At 52.6% G+C, this 20408-nt stretch overlaps 5 protein-coding genes across 6 annotated transcripts; 2 read left to right on the forward strand and 3 right to left on the reverse strand.

Annotated features, from left to right (window-relative positions):
• Positions 1 to 5477, forward strand: LOC112885172 (probable protein phosphatase 2C 52). Its single transcript, XM_025950832.1, has 9 exons — positions 1 to 219; positions 325 to 1035; positions 2490 to 2617; positions 2690 to 2788; positions 2863 to 3021; positions 3671 to 3757; positions 3861 to 3952; positions 4186 to 4260; positions 4996 to 5477. The coding sequence occupies exons 2-9, from the start codon at positions 350 to 352 to the stop codon at positions 5164 to 5166; spliced, it is 1497 nt and encodes a 498-aa protein (XP_025806617.1). The 5' UTR covers positions 1 to 219; positions 325 to 349; the 3' UTR covers positions 5167 to 5477.
• A 1534-nt stretch (positions 5478 to 7011) lies between these two features.
• LOC112885176 (probable polygalacturonase) lies at positions 7012 to 9080 on the forward strand. Its single transcript, XM_025950838.1, has 5 exons — positions 7012 to 7353; positions 7499 to 7619; positions 7766 to 7940; positions 8259 to 8329; positions 8416 to 9080. Exons 1-5 carry the CDS (start codon positions 7024 to 7026, stop codon positions 9042 to 9044), a joined length of 1326 nt encoding a protein of 441 aa, XP_025806623.1. The 5' UTR covers positions 7012 to 7023; the 3' UTR covers positions 9045 to 9080.
• On the reverse strand, positions 8327 to 12069 carry LOC112885171 (pentatricopeptide repeat-containing protein At4g01030, mitochondrial). Of its 2 annotated transcripts, XR_003227220.1 has the most exons (2): positions 9209 to 12069; positions 8327 to 9103 (listed from the first exon to the last, which is right to left on the reverse strand). XR_003227220.1 is itself a non-coding variant. In XM_025950831.1 (1 exon), the coding sequence occupies exon 1, from the start codon at positions 11916 to 11918 to the stop codon at positions 9354 to 9356; it is 2565 nt and encodes an 854-aa protein (XP_025806616.1). In that variant the 5' UTR covers positions 11919 to 12069; the 3' UTR covers positions 9076 to 9353. The 2 variants fall into 2 exon arrangements, 1 of the variants encoding a protein (XP_025806616.1); XM_025950831.1 differs by having other exon boundaries at positions 9076 to 12069.
• A 251-nt stretch (positions 12070 to 12320) lies between these two features.
• On the reverse strand, positions 12321 to 14035 carry LOC112885178. The gene is made up of 3 exons (XM_025950840.1): positions 13274 to 14035; positions 12936 to 13190; positions 12321 to 12832 (listed from the first exon to the last, which is right to left on the reverse strand). The coding sequence occupies exons 1-3, from the start codon at positions 13634 to 13636 to the stop codon at positions 12608 to 12610; spliced, it is 843 nt and encodes a 280-aa protein (XP_025806625.1). The 5' UTR covers positions 13637 to 14035; the 3' UTR covers positions 12321 to 12607.
• Positions 14036 to 14279: 244 nt separating this feature from the next.
• On the reverse strand, positions 14280 to 16853 carry LOC112885175 (RNA polymerase sigma factor sigE, chloroplastic/mitochondrial). Its single transcript, XM_025950837.1, has 6 exons — positions 16352 to 16853; positions 16005 to 16265; positions 15690 to 15836; positions 15294 to 15530; positions 14916 to 15179; positions 14280 to 14811 (listed from the first exon to the last, which is right to left on the reverse strand). Exons 1-6 carry the CDS (start codon positions 16712 to 16714, stop codon positions 14617 to 14619), a joined length of 1467 nt encoding a protein of 488 aa, XP_025806622.1. The 5' UTR covers positions 16715 to 16853; the 3' UTR covers positions 14280 to 14616.
• Positions 16854 to 20408: the final 3555 nt, after the last annotated feature.

Consider the following 20408-nt stretch of genomic DNA (forward strand, 5'->3'; position numbering starts at 1 on the left):
GGGCGAGAGCATGCTCCTCTCCTCCTCTTCTTCCCTTGCCTGGGCTTCATCTGATCTCACCTCACGCGCACACTCCCCCGATCACTCCCCCCTTCTCCGCCTCCAGCTCACACCCACCGCCCCACCCCTTCTTCCCCCTCGCACTCAAATCCAGAGCCTCGCAGATCCGCCGCCTCCCCGATCCGATCGCCTCCGCCTCCTCCCGATCGGATCCCGCAGGTGAGCTCCCGCCCCATTGCTCCAGCTCCCCGTGCGCGGTTTCCTGTTCGAATTTGAAGCGGCCTTGCATCTGAGCTCCGTGTCTGATGGTACTGCTGCTGCTAGGGTTTGGGTGTCTGCGGCGATTTAGATGGTTTACGATGGCGCCGTGAAGGACCAGGAGAGCGCGGCAAACACAGCGTCGGCATCGTCGGCGGTGACGGAGGCATCGGGGGATTCGCCCGCGGCGTCGGAGGCGGCGGCGGTGAGCACGAGGCCCTCGGCGAGGCCGCCGCACGATAAGAGACTCGGCGTGCGGCACCCCTTGAAGCACCGCCGGTTCCGTGCCGGGGGGAAGATGATGGTGGAGCCAGGAGGGGTGCCCCCCGCTCAGGCTGTGGCAGAAGGGGAGGAGGAGGAGGAAACCAGCGAGGTGGAAGAGGACGAGGCGGAGGAGGAGGAGGCCTCGTCCACGGAGACGGAGATGCAGGCTGCCGATGTGGAGGTGTCATCCGCGCCGGCAGCAGGGGTACAAGCGATGGAGGTGGACGGGGGCGAAATGGAGGCATCACCTGAGCCAGCGGTGGCTGTGGGGGACACAGAGTTGGAGGCCCAGCAAGAAGAGGAGGATGAGGTTTCATCCATAGCAGTGGCACAGGGGGAGAGGAAGCAGGAGGCCACACCTGCAACGTCTACCGTACTAGCTGTGGAGGCGCCCAGGGAGAAGGATCAGGATAAGGAGAGGGAGGAGAAGGAGAAGAGGGACAAGGAGAGGGAAAGGCAGAAGGAGAGGGAGAGGGTGGATGAGGTTGGCTATATGAGTGGAGGATGGAAGAGGTAACACTTGCTGCCCAATGCCCTTCATTGCAGCTTACGTCTCGAACCATTGGTTCTATTGGCGCTCTCTTTGCTTCATTTAATTTAGATCCGCCACGTAGCTCGCATACCAACAGGATTGAGTAGTACAATACACTAAATGAATTAGATGTTGGCGCTTCTAGCATTTGAGAAAGTAACGGCAGGGAGGCAGGGACTTTCTACACATAGCTTTTCGTGCGTCATCTTGTATCCAGAATTGTATTTAGTTTGGTAGGTTGGCAGTTATCCTTGTTGAATTTCAGTTCGTATGAGCTGGTACACTATCAAAGTTCAACCATGACAGTGTAATGCTATTTTTCATATGGTCCCATGCAAATAAGAAAATAGCTGTAACTGTAGCGTACACTGCTTCCAAATTTGTTGTAATTTCATTTTTTTCTTAATTTTGTATGGAAGGGCAGCGTTTGTTGCTAAAAATGCATCCACTGTGGGTCCTTATATCACCTTGGTCTTGATATTTAGAATTGCACATAGTTCCAGTGGAACATGACCTTGAGCTTACAAACCTTTTGGGATTGCTCATGATTGTAAGCTCAATTGCATGATGCAGACACATGCCACTATTAGAAAGCAGCACACATAACATTTTGTTGACAATCATAATGGATTTCATTGTTCTGCTAGCTGGTGGTAGCTTGCTGGATTTCATGAATTACTAGTACCCCTGTCACCAGGAATCAAATTAAATGTGAAACTACTTTTGAGCTTTCATACTAAACTTATCCTTGTATCCTACCACATTGTGTATTTGATACCACACTTTGCTACATAAGTCAGACCACAGATTGATTTAAAATACTCTACCAACCACTCTTCACGAAATGGAAATATTAGTAAGCTGCTTGATAAAATAGGAATAATGCTACTACAGGATTTTGTTTATGTTGTATCTTGAGATGTTTCTACACTGTCTATTAGCTTGATTGTCATCATTTCTATCAAACTTTGATGTACTACAACATGCTCAAGAGGTTTCTGACTTAACAAATTTAATTAAATACAATGCTACATGTGTAAATATCTTATGTTACGTGCATGGTATCAAAATACGATTTAGAAACCGGATCATATTATTGTTTATGCCGTGATACTTCAGATTCTGTATTAGTTAGACATATCTCACTTTTCTAAATCCTGATCTTATTGTTGTTCAGAAAGAGAATTTTGTAATTTGTATGTATGAAAAAATGACACTTCTCAGATTCAAGTTACCTGTCGAATTTTGTTCCCTATATCAATTAGAGCATTTAAGTTTGCTTTCTTTTCAAGTAGGTAGCCACTTGTTAATACTTATTGGCTAGGTTTTTTCCTATATCAGGACATATAAGTTATTTTCCCATAGAATATGTGCAGATGTTTTTTCGTCAATCATATTTTAAAAATAAATCCTGTGTTTGTTTGACTGTTTGCAGTGTTGACGGAAGTCTGAATTGTGGGTATTCAAGTTTTAGAGGAAAAAGGGCAAGCATGGAAGATTTCTATGATATAAAATCATCTAAAATTGATGATAAACAAATAAGTCTCTTCGGAATTTTTGACGGTCAGAGATTTGTTCTTCTAGACTTTCTGTTGTCTCTCAGTGCATCTATCTGAAACATTTCTATTCTCTCAGGTCATGGCGGTTCACGTGCTGCTGAGTATTTGAAGGAGCACTTGTTTGACAACCTCATGAAACATCCGGAGTTCATGAAAGATACAAAATTAGCTATAAGTATGTATTGCACATAACATTTCCAATTTTCCATGGACCTTCAAATAATCCAGTCATCATCTGGCAACTTGCAGGTGAAACATATAGAAAGACAGATTCAGAGTTCTTGGATGCTGAAAGGAACTCTCATAGAGATGACGGGTCAACTGCATCAACAGCAGTGTTGGTTGGTGATCATCTTTATGTGGCAAATGTTGGAGACTCAAGAGCTGTTATATCGAAGGCTGGCAAAGGTAAGCTTATTTGGAAATTCTGTGCTACTTAGGAAGAATGTTGTTGATTGAATAATTTTAAATGCAAGTATGTGGGCTCTGTGCCAGCCTGGAAGCATGTTTAATCCGCTATACCAGAGATTTATAAGACATGAAATACGGTTACTTCATATTTAGTATTGTTAGTGACTATTGACTGTATTTATTGTAATGGTTCTAAATAGTATTATGAACTGGTTGGTGTGTAAAAACTGGACAATTTGTGAGGAACATGTTCTTTCAGTATATCACCTTCGATATAACATTACAATTGATATCAAAATGACACGCAAGAGATTGGATGAATCACTCAAACTGATTTCTGAGAACAAAACTTAGTACTGCTGTAATTATAATAAAACGTTATTGTTCTTATCATCTTTCTTTATTGGGTAAATTGTACAATTGTTAGCTTTTTAGATGAATTGCTCGCTAGGCATGCGCCAAATTATTTGCACAACATGAGATGGATTTATTAGACTCAATTGATGGTGGGAACATTAGTTCTCCTTTTCTGGTATCCAAGGGATGTCTGCATTGATGCTTAGGCAAGTCTTATGGGGTTATGTCTATAATCCAGATGTATTTGCCTGTTGCCTTGTTTGTAAAATATCTCGTTTACCTCTTGCAGCTATTGCGCTATCTGAAGATCACAAGCCGAACAGAAGTGATGAGAGGAAGCGAATTGAGAGTGCTGGTGGGATAGTTATGTGGGCTGGTAAGCCCTGCACTAACCACGCCAATTACACTTACATGATTGCATGTTTTAGCCAAAGTTCCTTGCCATGATCTTGCTCATAGTGGCCAATGTGCTTTTACAGGAACATGGAGGGTAGGTGGCGTACTTGCGATGTCTCGGGCATTCGGCAACCGTCTGCTAAAGCAATTTGTTATTGCGGAGCCTGAGATTCAGGTAACTTGATCTTTGCTTATCCTAACATTGATGTTTTATGGCTTTACATGTGATTTGTGGTTTGTAGACCTAATCTGTTCACTCTCTTAGGAGTATAGAGTCCTCTTACATATACGTTAGTAGAGTCCTTATTGTGTACGCCTCATGTTCTCATATTATATTATTATTGAATACAAGTGCTATTCATAACACACTCGAACTTTCTCTCTCTTTTTTTTTGTGTGTGTTGTCAGGAACAAGAAATAAATGATGAATTGGAGTTTCTGATTATAGCTAGTGATGGGCTGTGGGATGTGGTTCCGAATGAGGTTAGTTTACTATCTACATCCTTGACTTGTTTCGGTTGCAGATATCCCTTTGTTTACTGTTCTTCCTGGGCATTTTTGTAGTTTACTAATTCAAACTTTTTATTGGGCCTTTGGAGCTTAGGTGGATTTGTGGTTCATACATTTGCGCGTAAAAAACTATAATAGCACAAATTATTGGGAATTGCGTGTGATGCCCTGAAAAGAGCCATATGCCTTAGCCAACATAAGAGAAGTCATAGAAATATCAAAAACAAAGAATTTACCCAAAACTATATTATTATGATGTTTTAATTGAAAACCTGTGTAAGTATATGGAACTTCTAGCATCTTCTTCACTGTTTCCCCTCCTTTCTCTTCTTCGCTGGATAATAATCATGTCGAGGTATATTTGTAGGTATCTAATGTGCTGCATAGCATTGTCTAATTTACTCGCTCCATTCTAGATGCATAGCAAAAACTATACACCTAGAAATGCCAAAACGACCTATAGTTTGGAACAGAGGGAGTAGTAATTAGTAAATTGCTATAATTGCAGTTGGCATTGTATCTCGAGTGTTTTCAGAATTATGGCCTTTGAGGTTATTTTGGACTGCTGGGCATTGATGTCTCATGTCCATTGCATGGGGACCTTACACATAGAAGGATTTTTCCTGACATTATCCTCATTCGTCCTCTTGCTAATGGTTCACTAAATCCCGCCCTGGATGGTGACTCAGTCTCATCTTCTTCACGCAGGATGCGGTTTCACTTGTGAAGATGGAGGAGGAACCCGAGGCAGCAGCCCGGAAGCTGACAGAGACTGCATTCTCCCGCGGGAGCGGCGATAACATCACGTGCATAGTTGTGAAATTCCAGCACGACAAGCTGAGCGGCGATTCTCCCTCGCCTTCCGGCGACAAGAGTTGATTCCATTTGTTGTTGGTTATACATGTTGTCGGTCCTTTCACCTTAAGCCGGATTTTCCTGGCCCCCCATCCATGGTGGTCCCCTTATAGCGGCGCGGCTGGTACTTAAATGAGTCGGTTCATGTTCGTTGCTTGTCTATATATCCCCCCTAATTTTGGTCCTCCGGTGGGTTACAGGTCGCAGTGCTATTTACAGATACGTTCACCACTGGTTCTTCCTACACTGCATTGCTGTAGTAGTTGCTGTTGTATTAATGACTGTTAGGAAGGGAAGTCCCAGCCCGATCCCGGTGTCTTCTTCTGCTGATTGCTACAGGCTTTTTCACGCATCTGATTTTGCAGCTAGTCACTGCCCCCCTCCACCACCTAGCGCCATCATGATGATCTATCTGATCTGCAGAGCAAGATCCGAAAGATGTGGAGGGCAGCAAGCATCCTACTCGTTGTTGGAGGGTAGCTTGTGGAGATGATGGGTCGTTACTCGTTCGTCAGGGGAAACAGTATGCGGCTTGCCCGCCGCAGCTGCTGCTGCATGGTCATTACTCCATCAGCCTGCATCGTTCTGCATTTACAAAACCGCAGCCAAGGTCGAAGGCGGTACGCTGCTGGCGCTGGCACGGGCACGGTGGTGGTGGTGGTGCTCGCTGCCGTAAAGCCTCTCATAGCGCCGAGACATGTGCAGCGACAGGGGCTTTGCCGCTGCAGCCAGGATCTGGTAGTTGATGATGCAGCTGCTGGGAGTAATAGGGGCGCATGATCCACCTATTTTGGTGGACTGCGGATCGATGAACGCACAAATGTCCCTGGCCCTACGCCCCTACCTCCGAGTGCTTTTGACAGAGCTGCTGGTTAAACACAGCCTGGCGAGATCAGATCGTCGTTCCGGCCCTATGGCCTCTGCTAGGCCTTGGCAAAGCCTTCAAGATTGACGGGGGCAATGGCAATTTGGTAGGGGCCAGGAGGAATTTACTTCCCAATGGATGTGTGTGAGAATCATCCTGGTCGTTAAAACAGAGGCTTGGCGTGCCGGTGGCATTAGCTTCGAGAGATTTAAATTCGACACCAAGGTATAGGCATAATTGTTCTCAAGCACATGGTGCGGGTGGCAGGTGAGTTAATCGCTTTGCTTAACTGGGCAACCATCGCGAGCGTCCAGGCAGGCAGCAGCACGGCAGATTTGGTTTCCGTAATGGCGTTGAATAGTGACAGCAGTGGGTTGGAACAAGATGGCTATATTTGGGTTTTGGTCTTTTGGACCACATGTACCGTCACACACTCATACCGCCCGTATTTATGTGTAGTAGGATCACTGCACTTGCCAAAGAAAAAGGTGGTAATGCCGTAATCAAATCACCGAGAGCATCCTACTGAAAAAAGGGCTCATGTTAACAAAAACTCCAGGAAAATGCACTTGCCAAAGTTTTTCTTATTTTTCCTGGACTGCATCCATGTGAGACTCCAACTGGGAGTGGGTGCTGACGACTGGTGTCTGAATTCTACAGGAGCGATGGGGCCTATGCCAGCTCACACCGACCCTCCTCTTCCTGCCGCGGCTGCCGACGCTGCCGTGCCATGCCACCCTGAAGCACGACTGCGGGCGGCACAGTAGCAAAACGGCAAGAGACCAACCAAACCAAATCCATGGCGGTCGCTAGCAGGCAAAACAACAACTGCGTTTAGCGCAGAGTCGCATCGACGTCGCGCGTACATCCACCCACAAGACGGGGAGCACCGGCTTTTGCGCCTTGTACTCTCCTGCTCGTCACCTCACCTCACTTTACTCCACCTCAGTACCGCACTGCACTGCAGTTACCCGCTGGCCGCTGCTGCTGCGCGCGAGCGCGCCGCGGCCAAGAAAATGATGCCGGCGCCATCGCTGTGCCTGCTCGCGGCGGTGCTGCTGCTGCTTTCGCCGGCCGGGGCGCAGGAGACGTGCTCGGGGGCCGCGCCGGCCCCGCCGCGGCGCGGGGCGTGGATGTCCGTGGCGAGCTTCGGCGCCATCGGGGACGGGCGGACGCTCAACACGGCGGCGTTCGCGCGCGCCGTGGCGCGCATCGAGCGCCGCCGCGGCGCGCGCGGAGGCACGCTGCTGTACGTGCCGCCCGGGGTGTGGCTGACGGGGCCTTTCAACCTCACCTCGCACATGACGCTCTTCCTCGCCCGCGGCGCCGTCATCCGCGCCACCCAGGTAGAGCCGTAGGCCTTCTTCACCTCTCGAGCTCCGGCTTGTCCATGGCCGCTGGCAGCTGGCTTCCTCTTCGTCTCTGACGCCGTGCCTTGCCGTGGAACGCACGAGGAGTCCTACGAGCTAAGCTTGCGCATCCTTGGAGCAGGACACGTCGAGCTGGCCTCTGGTCGACCCGTTGCCGTCGTACGGAAGAGGGCGCGAGCTGCCTGGTGGGAGATACACGAGCTTGATCCATGGCAATGGTCTCCAAGACGTCTTCATCACAGGTTCTTGCTCTGCGCAGACTGCGCACTGCCAGTCAGCCACTCCTTCACTCGCCGGTTATGCAATGTGTCCGCATAGCCTGTCTCTACAGCACTAGGCAGCTCAGTACTTGAGTGATTCACACCGAAAGCTCGGCATTTTGGAGCAGGTGAGAATGGCACCATTGATGGGCAAGGTAGCGTGTGGTGGGACATGTGGAAGAAGCGCACGCTGCCCTTCACAAGGCCGCACCTGCTGGAGCTCATGTACTCCACCGACGTGATCGTCTCCAATGTCGTCTTCCAGGACTCGCCGTTCTGGAACATTCACCCAGTTTACTGCAGGTGAGCACCAAAAGGATTCGCCTGTTGTTACAGAGAGGGAGCCACATTTTTTCAGTCCAATTGGTTTGCTTAATTTGCCTGTTCGCCAGAGCTTCAGCTTGCACCTGGACAGGTTACAGGCCTTGTTACGAGGTTGCAATGTAGTTTCAGAAACAAGTATTGAGCAATAAAATAGAATGAAAATCGATTCACAACTCAAAGACATCTGATTAACTGAACATTGATGTTGAGTCCAATGTATGCTACCTTTCTGTCGGACAGTTCAAGGGTCACAATCACAACCACCTTCTAAATGAGAGTTACTTTATGCATATGCAGCAATGTAGTAATAGCAAACGTGACTGTGTTGGCACCACATGACTCCCCAAACACTGATGGAATCGATCTAGGTAATGGATGTTTCACTCGCTTAGTAAATCTGAGCAAAATTTGCGTGTGCATAAAAATGAAGTTACATCTGCATCTTACACTGCAGATTCAAGCAACAATGTCTGCATCGAAGACTCCTATATTTCTGCAGGAGATGACTTGATTTCCATCAAGAGTGGCTGGGATGAGTATGGCATTGCTTTTGCTCGTCCAAGCTCTGACATCACCATCCGGAGGATAACAGGATCCGGCCCCTTTGCTGGCTTTGCAGTTGGAAGCGAAACCTCTGGTGGCGTGGAGAACGTCTTTGTGGAGCACCTGAATTTCTTTAGCATGGGTGTTGGGATCCATATCAAGACCAACTCAGGAAGGGGAGGATTCATCCGGAACATTACTGTCTCTGAAGTGACCTTGAATGGAGCTCGATATGGTTTGAGGATTGCCGGTGATGTTGGGGGCCACCCTGATACATCCTACAACCCGAATGTGCTTCCTGTTGTCGACAGTGTGACGATTAAGAATGTTTGGGGTCAGAACATACGGCAAGCTGGGCTGATAAGGGGCATTAGGAGCTCAGTTTTCAGTCGCATATGCCTCTCAAATGTAAAGCTCTATGGTAGTGCATCTATCGGGCCATGGAAATGCCGAGATGTCAGTGGCGGTGCACTTGATGTGCAACCATCGCCATGTACAGAGCTGGCTAGTACATCTGAGACAGGTTTCTGTACAACTTAGATCTGATTTTCCCAAGTGAATTTTGTTGCTCTCAGTTCCCATTAGGCATATAAGTTCTCCTGAGAAACAGCAATAAATTACTCTTTTTTGTTTGGCAGAAATGTTTGCTGATTAACTGGAACATGTAACTGAACAATGACCTGTGGCTATCCATCAGTCATTACCTTGTTCACATGGACACTCAGTCCTTTGTTTCTCTGAAAGCTCTCCTGTAGTTCAGCCCTCAGGCCTGATTGAATGGAATTACTTTCTTAAATCTGCTATTCACAGTGGATAATCCAACCTTTCACATGATATGCCATTCATTATTCACCAGCAGTCATTGCAAGAGCATTTTCCACCTGTAAAATGATGAAACCTATCGGCATCTCGAAGAATAATCTGCCGGTCACATAGAGCAGAGATATGCTTGGCCACCTCGTGGCAGTCATTGCACATCCTGGTGTTCTTGATCACCCTGATGGGTACCCTGCTTGCATCTGAATGGATCAACCCATAAGTGATCGCTAGCTTCTCAGTGTGGCTGAGCAGTAGCTTCTCCTTCTCTTCTTCTGGAACGTTATATACTATGCAGCTGGTGTCTGGCACATATCCTGCCTTTCTGATCTGAAAAAACAAACGAATCAGCTCTTCATATATTTCTGCAGTATCCGGATGTGGCTTCCCCTCGACTTCAAATACATGGATACTTTGTTCAATCTGTATCCAGCTCCACCCAGGTCGACTATCCAATTCTCTTGCTTTCATTGCATACTTCAGGCTCTCAGCTTCATCAAACATCTGTTCATGTTCATACAAACTCACCATCTGCAAGTAGTTGGCTGAATTGTACGGCTCTAGTTTGAACAATTTTCTCGCAGCCACTTCGGCAAGAGCAAGATTCCCATGTACTGTGCAACCTGTTAGAAGGGCTCCCCATAAGCTTGCCGCTGACTTGAATGGTGACTTCTTAATGAAGTCCAATGCTTCATCCAGGTAACCGCACCTTGACAGCAGGTCAACCATGCAGGCATAGTTCTCGACTGTAGGTGTCACACCATATCTGCTTTCCATGCTATCAAAATATTCCCACCCTTCAGTAATCAATTCCATTGATCTGCAAGCAGTAAGCAGAGCTGTGAAGGTTATACTGTCTGGCTTCAATCCTGAATTACACATGTCGTGGAACAGCGCTATTGCCTCATGGCCTTGCCCATGGACCGCCAGCCCAGTCAACATTGCATTGCAAGACACCAAATTATTCTTCTGAATACTTTCAAATATCCGCTTTGCACTCGTTAAGCTTCCTGCCTTTGAGTACATGTCAATTAGCGCTGTTCTAACAACCATGTCATGATCATACGCTCTTCGCAGCGCAAAACAGTGCATCTCCTTGCCTTTCTTTAGCAGAGCGAGCCCTGCACAAGCCCGTAGCAAGACTGACATGGTAACTAAGCTGGGCTGGACGTCGTCCTTCTGCATCTCATTGAAGAAGTAGAACGAATCTTCATAATCCCCATTATGGCAGCTCCCGGAGATCAATGAAGTCCAAGAAACCACATTGGGAGTCAACCCGATTGCTTTGATCTGCCGGAGCAGCAGCACCGCCTGCGAACTCAGTCCGTTCATCGAGTAACCGGTGATCAGGCCATTCCAAGTGGTTATATCTGGATCAAGCCTACTCATCTTCATCTCCTCCACAAGCTTCAGTGCATTGTCAAACTGACCAGCATTTGCGTACCCTGAAACCAGCGAGTTCCATGTGGTCATGTTTCTAAGCTCCAGCGCATCGAACACCTTCTGGGCGTAATCAAGCCGGCCACATTTCGCGTACATGTCAACGAACGCTGTCCCAGTGTACACGTCCGGCTCGAGTTGGTGCCTCAGGAAGAAGCAATGGGCTTCCATGCCATGCGCAAGCTGCCCCAAATTGGCCACAGACTTGAGAAGGCTCGACATCGTGCTGGAGTTCGGCAGCAGCCCTTGCTCCAGCATGCTCCGAACAACGCCAAATGCTTCCCGGTCGCGCCCGTGACGCGAGCAGCCGGACAGCACGGTGTTCCATGTCGCCAAGCTGGGCTCCTGCCCCGACCACGCCATGCGCTCCGCGAGCTCCAGCGCGTCGTCCACGAGCCCGAGCCGCGCGCAGCAGGCGAGCACCGCGTTCCACGCGACCGCCGCGGCCTCCGTCGTCTCGAGCACCCGCGTGGCCGCGGCCACGTCCGCGTTCTCGGCGTACATGCCGGCGAGGAACCCGGGCACGAGCGGGTGCGCGTCGACGTGCCCCGCCTTGACCGCGTGCGCGTGCACGGCCTTCCCCTCGCGCAGCGCCCCCGCGCGGCCGCACGCGTGGAGCACCCGCGCGCACGCGTACCCGTCGGCGGGCACCCCGCGCGCCTGCATCTCCCCGAACACGGCGATCGCCTCGCCCCACTCCTCCGCCTCGGCGAGCATGGCGACGTGCTTGTTCCACAGCACCGCGTCCTTGCCGTCCTCCGCACCCGCCGCCTCCTCGAGCAGCCGGCGGCTCGACGCCCCGCGGCCCAGCCGCGCGAGGAGGTCGACGAGCGCGCACGCGACGTGCGGGTCCCGCGCGCGCCCCGCGCGGACGGCCAGCGAGTGCAGCTGCGGCGCGAGACGCCGGGATACGGCCACGCATTCGGCGTCCTGGGCGCCGCGGAGGAGCTCGGCGCACTGTCGCAGAAGGGAGACCAGGAGCCGCCCGTCGCGGAAGGAATCCACGCCTCGCAGCTCCTCGCTGACCTTGAGGAGGTGAGGCGGCGGAGCGCGGGCGTGCTGGAGCGACGGAGGCGGAGGTTTCACATGGTGTGGTGGGGCGTGGTGGCGGTGGGTTGGCGGCGTGGGGAGCGAGAGGGAGATGGCTTGCGCGGCCATTGCAGCCTGCCTGCCTTGCTCCTCGGAAGGGGGGAATGGGAAAAGGAAGACGATTAATTTGCTGTGCAGTGTGCGGATAAGGGGTTGAATAAAATATCTGAGAAAGGCAATGTAATTCCAAATGGGCCGGCCCACATGGTTCGGCCTGTCCGGGCCGGCGAGGATTTTGCTAACGAGCAGGAGGAGGATATGCAGGTGCGTTCTCGTGCCGGCCGGCCAGCGTTATCATTTTGTTTGTTTGTTGCCTTTTCGGTTAAATAAACACACCTCTCTCTGTCAAAAAAAAACACACCTGACCTCCCGCTGTCCCGCAAGTGGGAAGGGAGAATCTGCGTGCCCATGCCGCCGCGGCGACGGCCGACGGAGCGGCGATCCCGGTCTGTTCGGTTCGACTCAGATTTCTTCATCCCCGCGATGGGAACTTCTTTATGGGCCAAAATATTACACGGGCCTACGAGTTCACCACCACCCAGAAAGTTGAGCAAAGGACCTAAAACTGCAAATGCCAACACGGGGCCCAAACAATTTATTTGGCTCGTCTTTTTTTTTCTCACAACTTTTTACAGCGCGGGGGGAAAGTTGTTACGGGTTACGGACTTACGGCCCTGATGTACCACTAGCTAGGATGAGTGGCTGACGCAATTGTTCGATGGCGAGCGGCGGCGCGGCGCGGCGCGACGGCATGAGGATCATCGGAGCTCGGTGGGCAGCGCCCTCCTCCTGGCGACCTCCTCCCAGTTGAGCGGCACGCGGCCCTCGAGGTCGCGGCTGAGCCGCTCCTGCGCGCCGCCGCGGAGCTTCTCCAGCCGCAGCCCGTCGCTCTGGTGCATCATGAACACCTTGAGCCCGTTGAGCAGCGCCGCCGCCAGCCACAGCAGGCTCCCCACCAGGCACAGCCACGCCCAGCTCCGGCCCTGCGCCCAACGCAAACGCACATGGCACGATCGGTCACGGTCAGTCACGCGCGGCCGTCGGTACGGCACCCGCTCGTGGGCGCGGTCAGATCAGGCGGCTTACCACTAGGATGACCGGCTCGCGGCGCCAGCTGCTGGAGACGCGGCGGCGGTTCACGACGGCGGCGACCAGGAAAAGCAGGCTCCCCAGGAGCAGGGGCACCTGCACGCTCGACTGCAGCAGCTGCGCCCGGCCGTCGGCGCGCTCGTACACCTGGCACGAGTTGAGCACCGAGCCCAGCAGCCACAGCAGCGCCGCGGCGAGCAGCATGTTCGCCGCGTGCTTCTCCCGCCCGTAGCTGTACCCCGCGCCCTCGCCCTGCGTGTTCGACCAACGTCCATTGACGGGACAGAGGAGCAATCGCCATGTCCGATGCTGGAAAGAATCGCTCGTGCGCGTACCTGGGAGACCAGCAGCGCCATCCCGGCGACGGCGAGGACGCACCCCGCCGCGTGCAGCGCCGGCACGAGGAACTCGACGAGCCCGAGCTGGGCGTCGTACCGCGCCAGCCCCACGCGCCAGTCGACGCCGGCGAGGTGCGCCGCGAGGTCGTGCGCGTTCACGGCCGCGACGGCCGCCAGCGCCACGGCGGCCACGGCGAACCCCGCCCTGCTGACCCCGCCGCCCGCTGACAGCGCCGCGAGGCTCGCCGCCAGGAGCAGCGCGGCGAACGCGTACGCCCCTGCGTTGACGTACTCCCACCGGCGCACCGCCAGCGCCGGCCCGTACAGGCGCGCCTCCCTGGCCGTGGCAAGCTTCACCATGGCCGGTGCGGGACCCGGGTCGATCGCTGGGCTGCGATGTGAAATGGGAAAGCAAAGCTTCTTCTTGTCTGGCGTTCCAGTCCAGAACGGAGCGGTTGCGCGATGGGTTAATGCGGCGCGGCTTGAAGGGAGAGGGTGGTGGTCAGTGGAGGTGGTCAGGTGGGTGCGGAGACGGGGCACCACTAGTCACTGGTGCTCGCGTACGTGGCGGCGTGCATGGCGCCGTGAGGTCTGCGCTCAGACGAGAAGTTGGGACTTGCAAGCTTGGCATTTTGTGTCGGCGGACGAACATTTTGCAGCAGCCGTTACATCTGGCATGCCGCCGCGTCCCTGCGTCATTCTGGATAGGTTTGCCGGTCCCTGTTCAAATGTTCAGCGAGACCAAGATGGGTGGCTAGTTGTGGCATGGTTCAGAAACCGGATCAACACCAAATCCATAGAAATGCATTATAAAAGAAAATCCAGAGAAACAAATTTAAAGGTTCAGACTTGAGAAGCTGCTGGATTGAAGTTATCAACTTCACCTGCACGGAGATGAAAGTTCAGGATCAACATGAATTCAGTGGAAATGAGTTTTCTGGGTGCATAAAACGCAGCAGAATTTACCATGCGAAGCTGCAAACAGCAGGGGCCATTTCCTGACTTCCTTGCATCATGTACCATATCCATATACAATATAATGTATGGTAAGAATTACATGCGAGGTCTGCAATACAACCTCACCCGAATGAACTCACTTCTCATCAGGACTCCCACTCCCACACACACCGTCCCTGTATATGTACATGTCTTCTATTACAACACGGACAGATTCCAGCGCAGTGATGGATGAACTCTGCAGTCTATAGTGTGCACTGTGCAGTGCAGACAGAGTAGCGGAGGGGTAGAAATATATACAGCAGAGGCACCACTCTGTTTTCTTCTTTTAGTACTGCTACTAGAACATGCTGTACACCGGCATGCAATGCGTGATGCTAAGCTCACATGTACCTGCGCAGGTAGTCCACCCGCGTGGGGTGCTTGAGCTTCATCAGGGCCTTGAGCTCGTACTTGCGGACCATCTCCCGGGAGATGTTGAGGTTGCCGGCGATCTCGCTGAGCGTGCGCTTCCCCCGGCCGTCCAGCCCGAACCGCTGCCGGATCACCAGGCTCTCCTTGGGCTTCAGCGAGTCCAGCTGCAGGCGTCAGCATTGTTATTTGTTGGTCTGCTCCATTCCCATACTGAATAATGGTTCATGTTCAGGCAGAAAAAGGGGTGGGTGGGGGGAAGAAGACTCACGAGGTCGTCGATGGCCAGGCGGAGCAGCGTGTTGTGCTTGCCGGCGTCGACCCCGATGGCGTCGTCGTCGGTGACCTCGTTGATGAGCTCCTCCTGCGTCACTCGGTTCCGCGAGTGCAGCGAGTAGGTGGGCCGCGTCATCCTCAGCACGTCGCGGTACCTCTCCTGGGAGATCCCCACCCTCCCGATCACCTCCTCCTCCGTGGGCGCCCTCCCGAGCTCGAACGCCAGCTCCTCCCGAGCCTTGTTGATCTCCTGCCTCTCCTGCATCCACACCGTTCGTTGCGATTATTATTCAGAAATCTTCCTATCCTCTGACCTCGACCGATCGTTGGTTGCAAGTTCAAGATTACATTGTAGGCTTGGCGATCATCTTACCGATTCCATGGCGAACGGGAAGCGCGTGAAGTTGGAGAGCGTCATGGCGCGGACGATGGAGTGGCGGATCCAGAAGAGCGCGTAGGTCGAGATGCGGAAGCCGCGCTTGGGCTCGAACCGGTCGATGGCGGTGATGAGGCCATTGGCGCCGGCCTGGCAGAGGTCGTCGAACCTCTCGTCGCTCGCCATGTCCGGGTAGTACTTGTTGATGGCGTACAGCACCAGACGCAGGTTGTGCTGCAAAGCGACCCATCGGTCAGTGTGTGCTGTGCCCCTATCTAGCTCCTAGCACTACTAGTACCGTCGAATTTAGAATTTCAGTTTCAGTTTCACAGGAGGCTGATCCGGATCAGAGTGTACAGATATACTACCAAGCGTTGATGTCTCTGTGTTTACCTTGATGAGCTTGTTCCTGGCGGCCCGGCCGACGTCGAGGCGGCGGCGCAGCTGCTGGACGGTCATGCCGGTGGTCTCCGCGAGCTCGGCGTCGGTCGGATCCCTCTGCAAGTCCTCCCGCAAGCTCTCTTGCACTTCGAAGATCGCCTGGGACAGTAATGATTTCACTCATAGATCAGCCTCTAATTTCACTTCCATAGATTATACGAAGAATGATGGCACGGTAATTTGGGTAGATTAGATATACTATCAAGAACGACCGCACGGTAACTTGGGTAGACTAGATATACTATCAAGCTAAGTACTAGTACTCACCTTCATGGGCTGCATAGTCTTGAAGAGGCGCGCGCTCTGCGCGGAGCTGAGCACCGGCGGGATCTTCATGCGCTTCCAGTCGAGGCTGCCCATGTCCGTGGACACCGAGTGCTCCCGGAGCAGCATCTCCTCGAACCCCCGCTCCTCGTCCTGCTTGCCGCCGGCGTCGCCCTCCCTGCTCTTCATCTCCACCCTCTTCCCCAGGTCCATCCTACTCCCGCGCCTCCTCCGCCGGCTCCTCACGATCACAGTGCTCCTGCCCTGCACACAAAGGTGATTGGTTCAGATGCTGAAACGATGAATTACCAGGAGAAGAGGATCGAGCAGCTGGTGCAGCGGCTCCTCACCACTCCGCCCTTCCTCTTCTTCCTGTCCTTCTTCTTGCCCTCGTCGTCGCCGTGCTTCTCCTCAACCACGGCGGGGCTGAGCTTGTAGATGTTCTCCAGCGCGGCCGCCACCTCGTTGTAGTCCGTCCTCACCCCCTTCTCCTCCTCCTCCGCCGCCGCGGCCCTCGACGGCCGCTGCGGCGGGGGGAGCTTGGCCGCCGCGCGCTGCTTCGCGGGCGACGCGACCGCCGAGCAGCTCGTGGACGGCGCCCTCCGCCGCGGGCCCTTGAGCGAGAGCACGGCGGGACCGGACCGCAGCGGCCCGGCCGCGCGGCGGCACCCGGCGGCGAGCGGCCGGCTTGGCGTGGTCACGGTGGACGTCATGGCACGCTAGCCTAGCTGCCTCGATGCAGAGAAGCTTCTATGCGGAGAAGCTTCCTGTGGCGCACAGGCGCTCTCAGCTCAGGTCGTTGCTGGACCGTGTGCCGCGCGAGCGATGCAATGGCGTGGACGGAATCTCGAGCCGGGTGCGCGGCGCCACGCCATATAAGGGGCGGCGGTGCAACGGCCGCCACGAGCCCGCGGCGCGCCCATCCGACGGCCGGCAGGCCTCGAGGAGACGGATCGGGCGGTGGCGAGGGCGGGTGCGTGGCGCGGAGGGGTGCAGGAACGCGGCGGGAGATATGCGTGGGGGCGCTGGGGCCTTGGGGGGAGCTGCGTGGATGAGGCGGCCGCCACGCGGACGCGCGCCATAAGCCGCGTGATATTTCTTCGGCGATCTCCTGATCGGGGGACTGGTCGCGTGGGGGCCACCCGCCAGCGGGGGGGCAGGGGACGTGGAGCCGCCCGGTGCACGAGAAATCCAGTAATGGAAACCAATGGGCCCGTCAGTTTGGCTTTGGCCACGGGAAAATTCGCGTGCAAAATTGAGTAGAGAGAAGGGGAGAGAAGTCGTCTCGATTCCTCCGTTCACTGTGGCCACAGGAAAATTTTGCTACGGGAAGGGGAAATTACGTCAAAAAATGTTATCGGGTCGGGTTGTTTTACCAGTTGGGCTTGGGCTGAAACCTGCGCAGTTCGCATACTTTTAGAAGGGAACACGGAGTGGATGGGCCTGAGCCCACGGTGGTCAGTTTTAGAGAGGGGTGAATTGCATTTTTGCTCCCTTCGACTTCCTTCTGTTTTTGTAAGCGACTTTGACTTTCATTTTAGGTAGGGAAAAATTGTGCTTCGGAATTCCCTTCCTGAGTCAAGAGACACGCGCGGCGCGGCTTCCTTTCTCCGTGGAATAAAACGCGGCTGGCCTCTTGCGCTCTGTTTCTCCCGATCCGTGTCCGATCACATTCCCACCTAATAACTCATCGCCGGTAGCTGGAGTCGTCGCCTCGCCTGCGCCCCCAGCGGTGGAGACCGGATCCGGGTCTGTTCGCCGCCGATGTCTCCCAGTTTGTTGGAGGCTTCAGAGCTTGCGTGTGATCGACGCTAACCGAGTCGCATGCGAGCTGATCATCGGAATCGGATCGGTCACGCGCCCCATCTATATATGTGGCGATCGCTGCACGGGGCTCTGCAGCGGCAAGAGCAGCAGCGCAGAAGGAGGGGAAGAGATGGAGATATCGGGCGGAGGAATCGACGCTCTGTGCCACGACGCTCTGGTTGACATCTTCGTCCGCCTGCCGTCGGAGGCCGTGCTCCGCTGCTGCGCCGTCTGCAAGAGTTGGCGCCGCATCACCACCGACCGCTCCTGCCTCACGGCCCACGCCGCCCGAAGCCCGCGCGAGATGATCGTCCTTACCCGATACCTCACGGTCAGCGCCGGCCGGTGGCTTCACGGAACGTCGTCGCTTCCTCTGCGACGCAACCCTGCGAAACAAGAACGGAACCGCGACCTGGCACCCCCTGCTGTTCGCTCTCCATGGCCTGTTCGTGCTCCAGCAACGTCCGGGCCTTTACATCATCTGCAACCCTATGACCAGGCAGTGGACCAACCTGCCGGTGCTGGCTCCGGAGCCGTGCTTCACCGCGTTCCCGTGCGGCTTCTACTTCCACAGCTCGTCCGGCGAGTACCGCCTCCTGTGCCATGGTGACGAAGCAGGCTGGGGCGCCGCCGGTGCGTCGGGATGGAAGGACTACTACTACGTCCTCACCGCCGGTGCCACCCAGCCTCGGCGGCTGTCGCGCGCTCCGGCAGACCGCCCCGTTATCATGGGGTACCAGCAGCCCGTGGCTCATGGCGAGACCCTCTACTGGTTCACCTTGCACCCTGAAGCCATCCGCACCGGCAAGATACTGGCGTTCCACACGGCTTCCGAGACGTTCCGGCTGATGTCCTGGCCGCCCGGTGTCGAGCTGGCGGCGCTGCTGGAGCTAGACGGGTCGCTCTGCGCCCATACCATGCCGTGCAAGACGCGGTTCGACATATGGGTACTGCAAGATCACGAGGCGGAGCGCTGGACGCTGCGCCTTCGGATGGAGGTGCCACCACCTCCCCCGAGATGCATCGTCAGCACGGCGATCACTGCTGGGGACGGCAGCATCCTCATTGGGGACCCCTACAGTCTTGTGGTCAGGCTATACGATCTCAAAGAGAAGAGGCTGCGCAAGGAAATGCATTTTCTCACGATGCCAACGTTCCTGGTGTTCAGGGAGAGCTTGGTGCCGCATGATTTCTTTCAGTTGCCTCGGTGCCCTGAGCTGATACGGTTAAAGTTTCCCGACTGAATATGATCAGAGGAGGCTGAAGTGGACTCTTTCTTAGGATGATATTGAAATTGAAACACGAGGAGCTATTCGATTTCTAATGGCCGCCAGCTAGAGAGGTATACTAGTGATTGCATGAGGGAAAGCACATCTACTACAGTAGTTACAACTTGAAGGAATGGAAGTGCCAAGAAATGAATGCATTGCATGCCATTCGTTTGGGAAGATATGTTGGGTTTTTTATTAATATAAAATGAATCTCTGTACCATGTAATCCGTTATTTTAGGGCCTCAATGTTATGACCCATGTAATCGGTTATTCGAATGATTAGATACATTAAGATCCTGCCAAGGACATGTATGCCCCCTGTGCCCATATGTTATCGGATGATCCGTGTGGACACCTTGCAATGCGTTGTTACAGTTGAAAATTGGCACCGGTCAAAGGTCTATATTTCTTGAGAAAATTTCCTATTTAACTCTGGTAAAGTTGAAAATTATTTATTTGATACTAACTTTTTAACTTTCCCATTTGATACTGAATTGAAGTTTGATACTTACGTCCATTCCATCAGTTAACTCACACGACAGTAACGTGTGGACTCCCCCCTCTTTTCCAGGCTAAAATGACTATTAAATCACCTTCAAAATTTATGAAACTTGTTGTATGGATATAATAAATGGAGATGAATCCATTTTGAATAAAAACACATGTGTAGCATTTTAATTTTTAAAATTAAAATTCACCAAAATAGGCTACTTTTAAAGATTATCTTAATTTTTAGTGCACAACATTACTTTCCAAAAATTATGAAAATATACCTAATAATCCTATCATGGCATGAACTAATTTGTAAAATTATCTTCAATCATAAGTAACTTAGAGAACCTTGAAGTTATTTCAAAATTTTATTTTTGTGAAACAACTTTAAAATTTGTTTTTCTTAAAGAAGTTCAAAAGTTTTTTGTAATTTATCATGTGAAGTCATTTGTAAATTGGTCAAAATTTGAGTAAAAAGTCAACGGTCATATATATTAAGAATGGAGGTAGTAATATTGAGAGAAAGCCTCAAGAACTCGCTGTGAGAATTCGACAAGGACAACTTTGCATGAAATCTTATACGTCCCTGCCCTCACACCTAATTGGGTAAGCTGCACTTTTGGATAAATTGATAACAAGTCCAGAAGCTTCCCCAAACACAGCAAAGGTTTATTTCAGTGTCTCGACTTCTTGCTTTACAGGGTTTATTTACAAAGACAGCTGCGTCATCTGCATAAACACTCACTCTTAGATATCCTGCTCTATTCTGAATTGGTTGTAGTATCGATTCACGCTCAGCCACTGTCAGCAGTTTCTGCAGAGGTTTTGAGTGCCGGG

This window comes from Panicum hallii, chromosome 3, assembly GCF_002211085.1.
Source record: "Panicum hallii strain FIL2 chromosome 3, PHallii_v3.1, whole genome shotgun sequence".
NCBI lineage: Eukaryota > Viridiplantae > Streptophyta > Magnoliopsida > Poales > Poaceae > Panicum > Panicum hallii.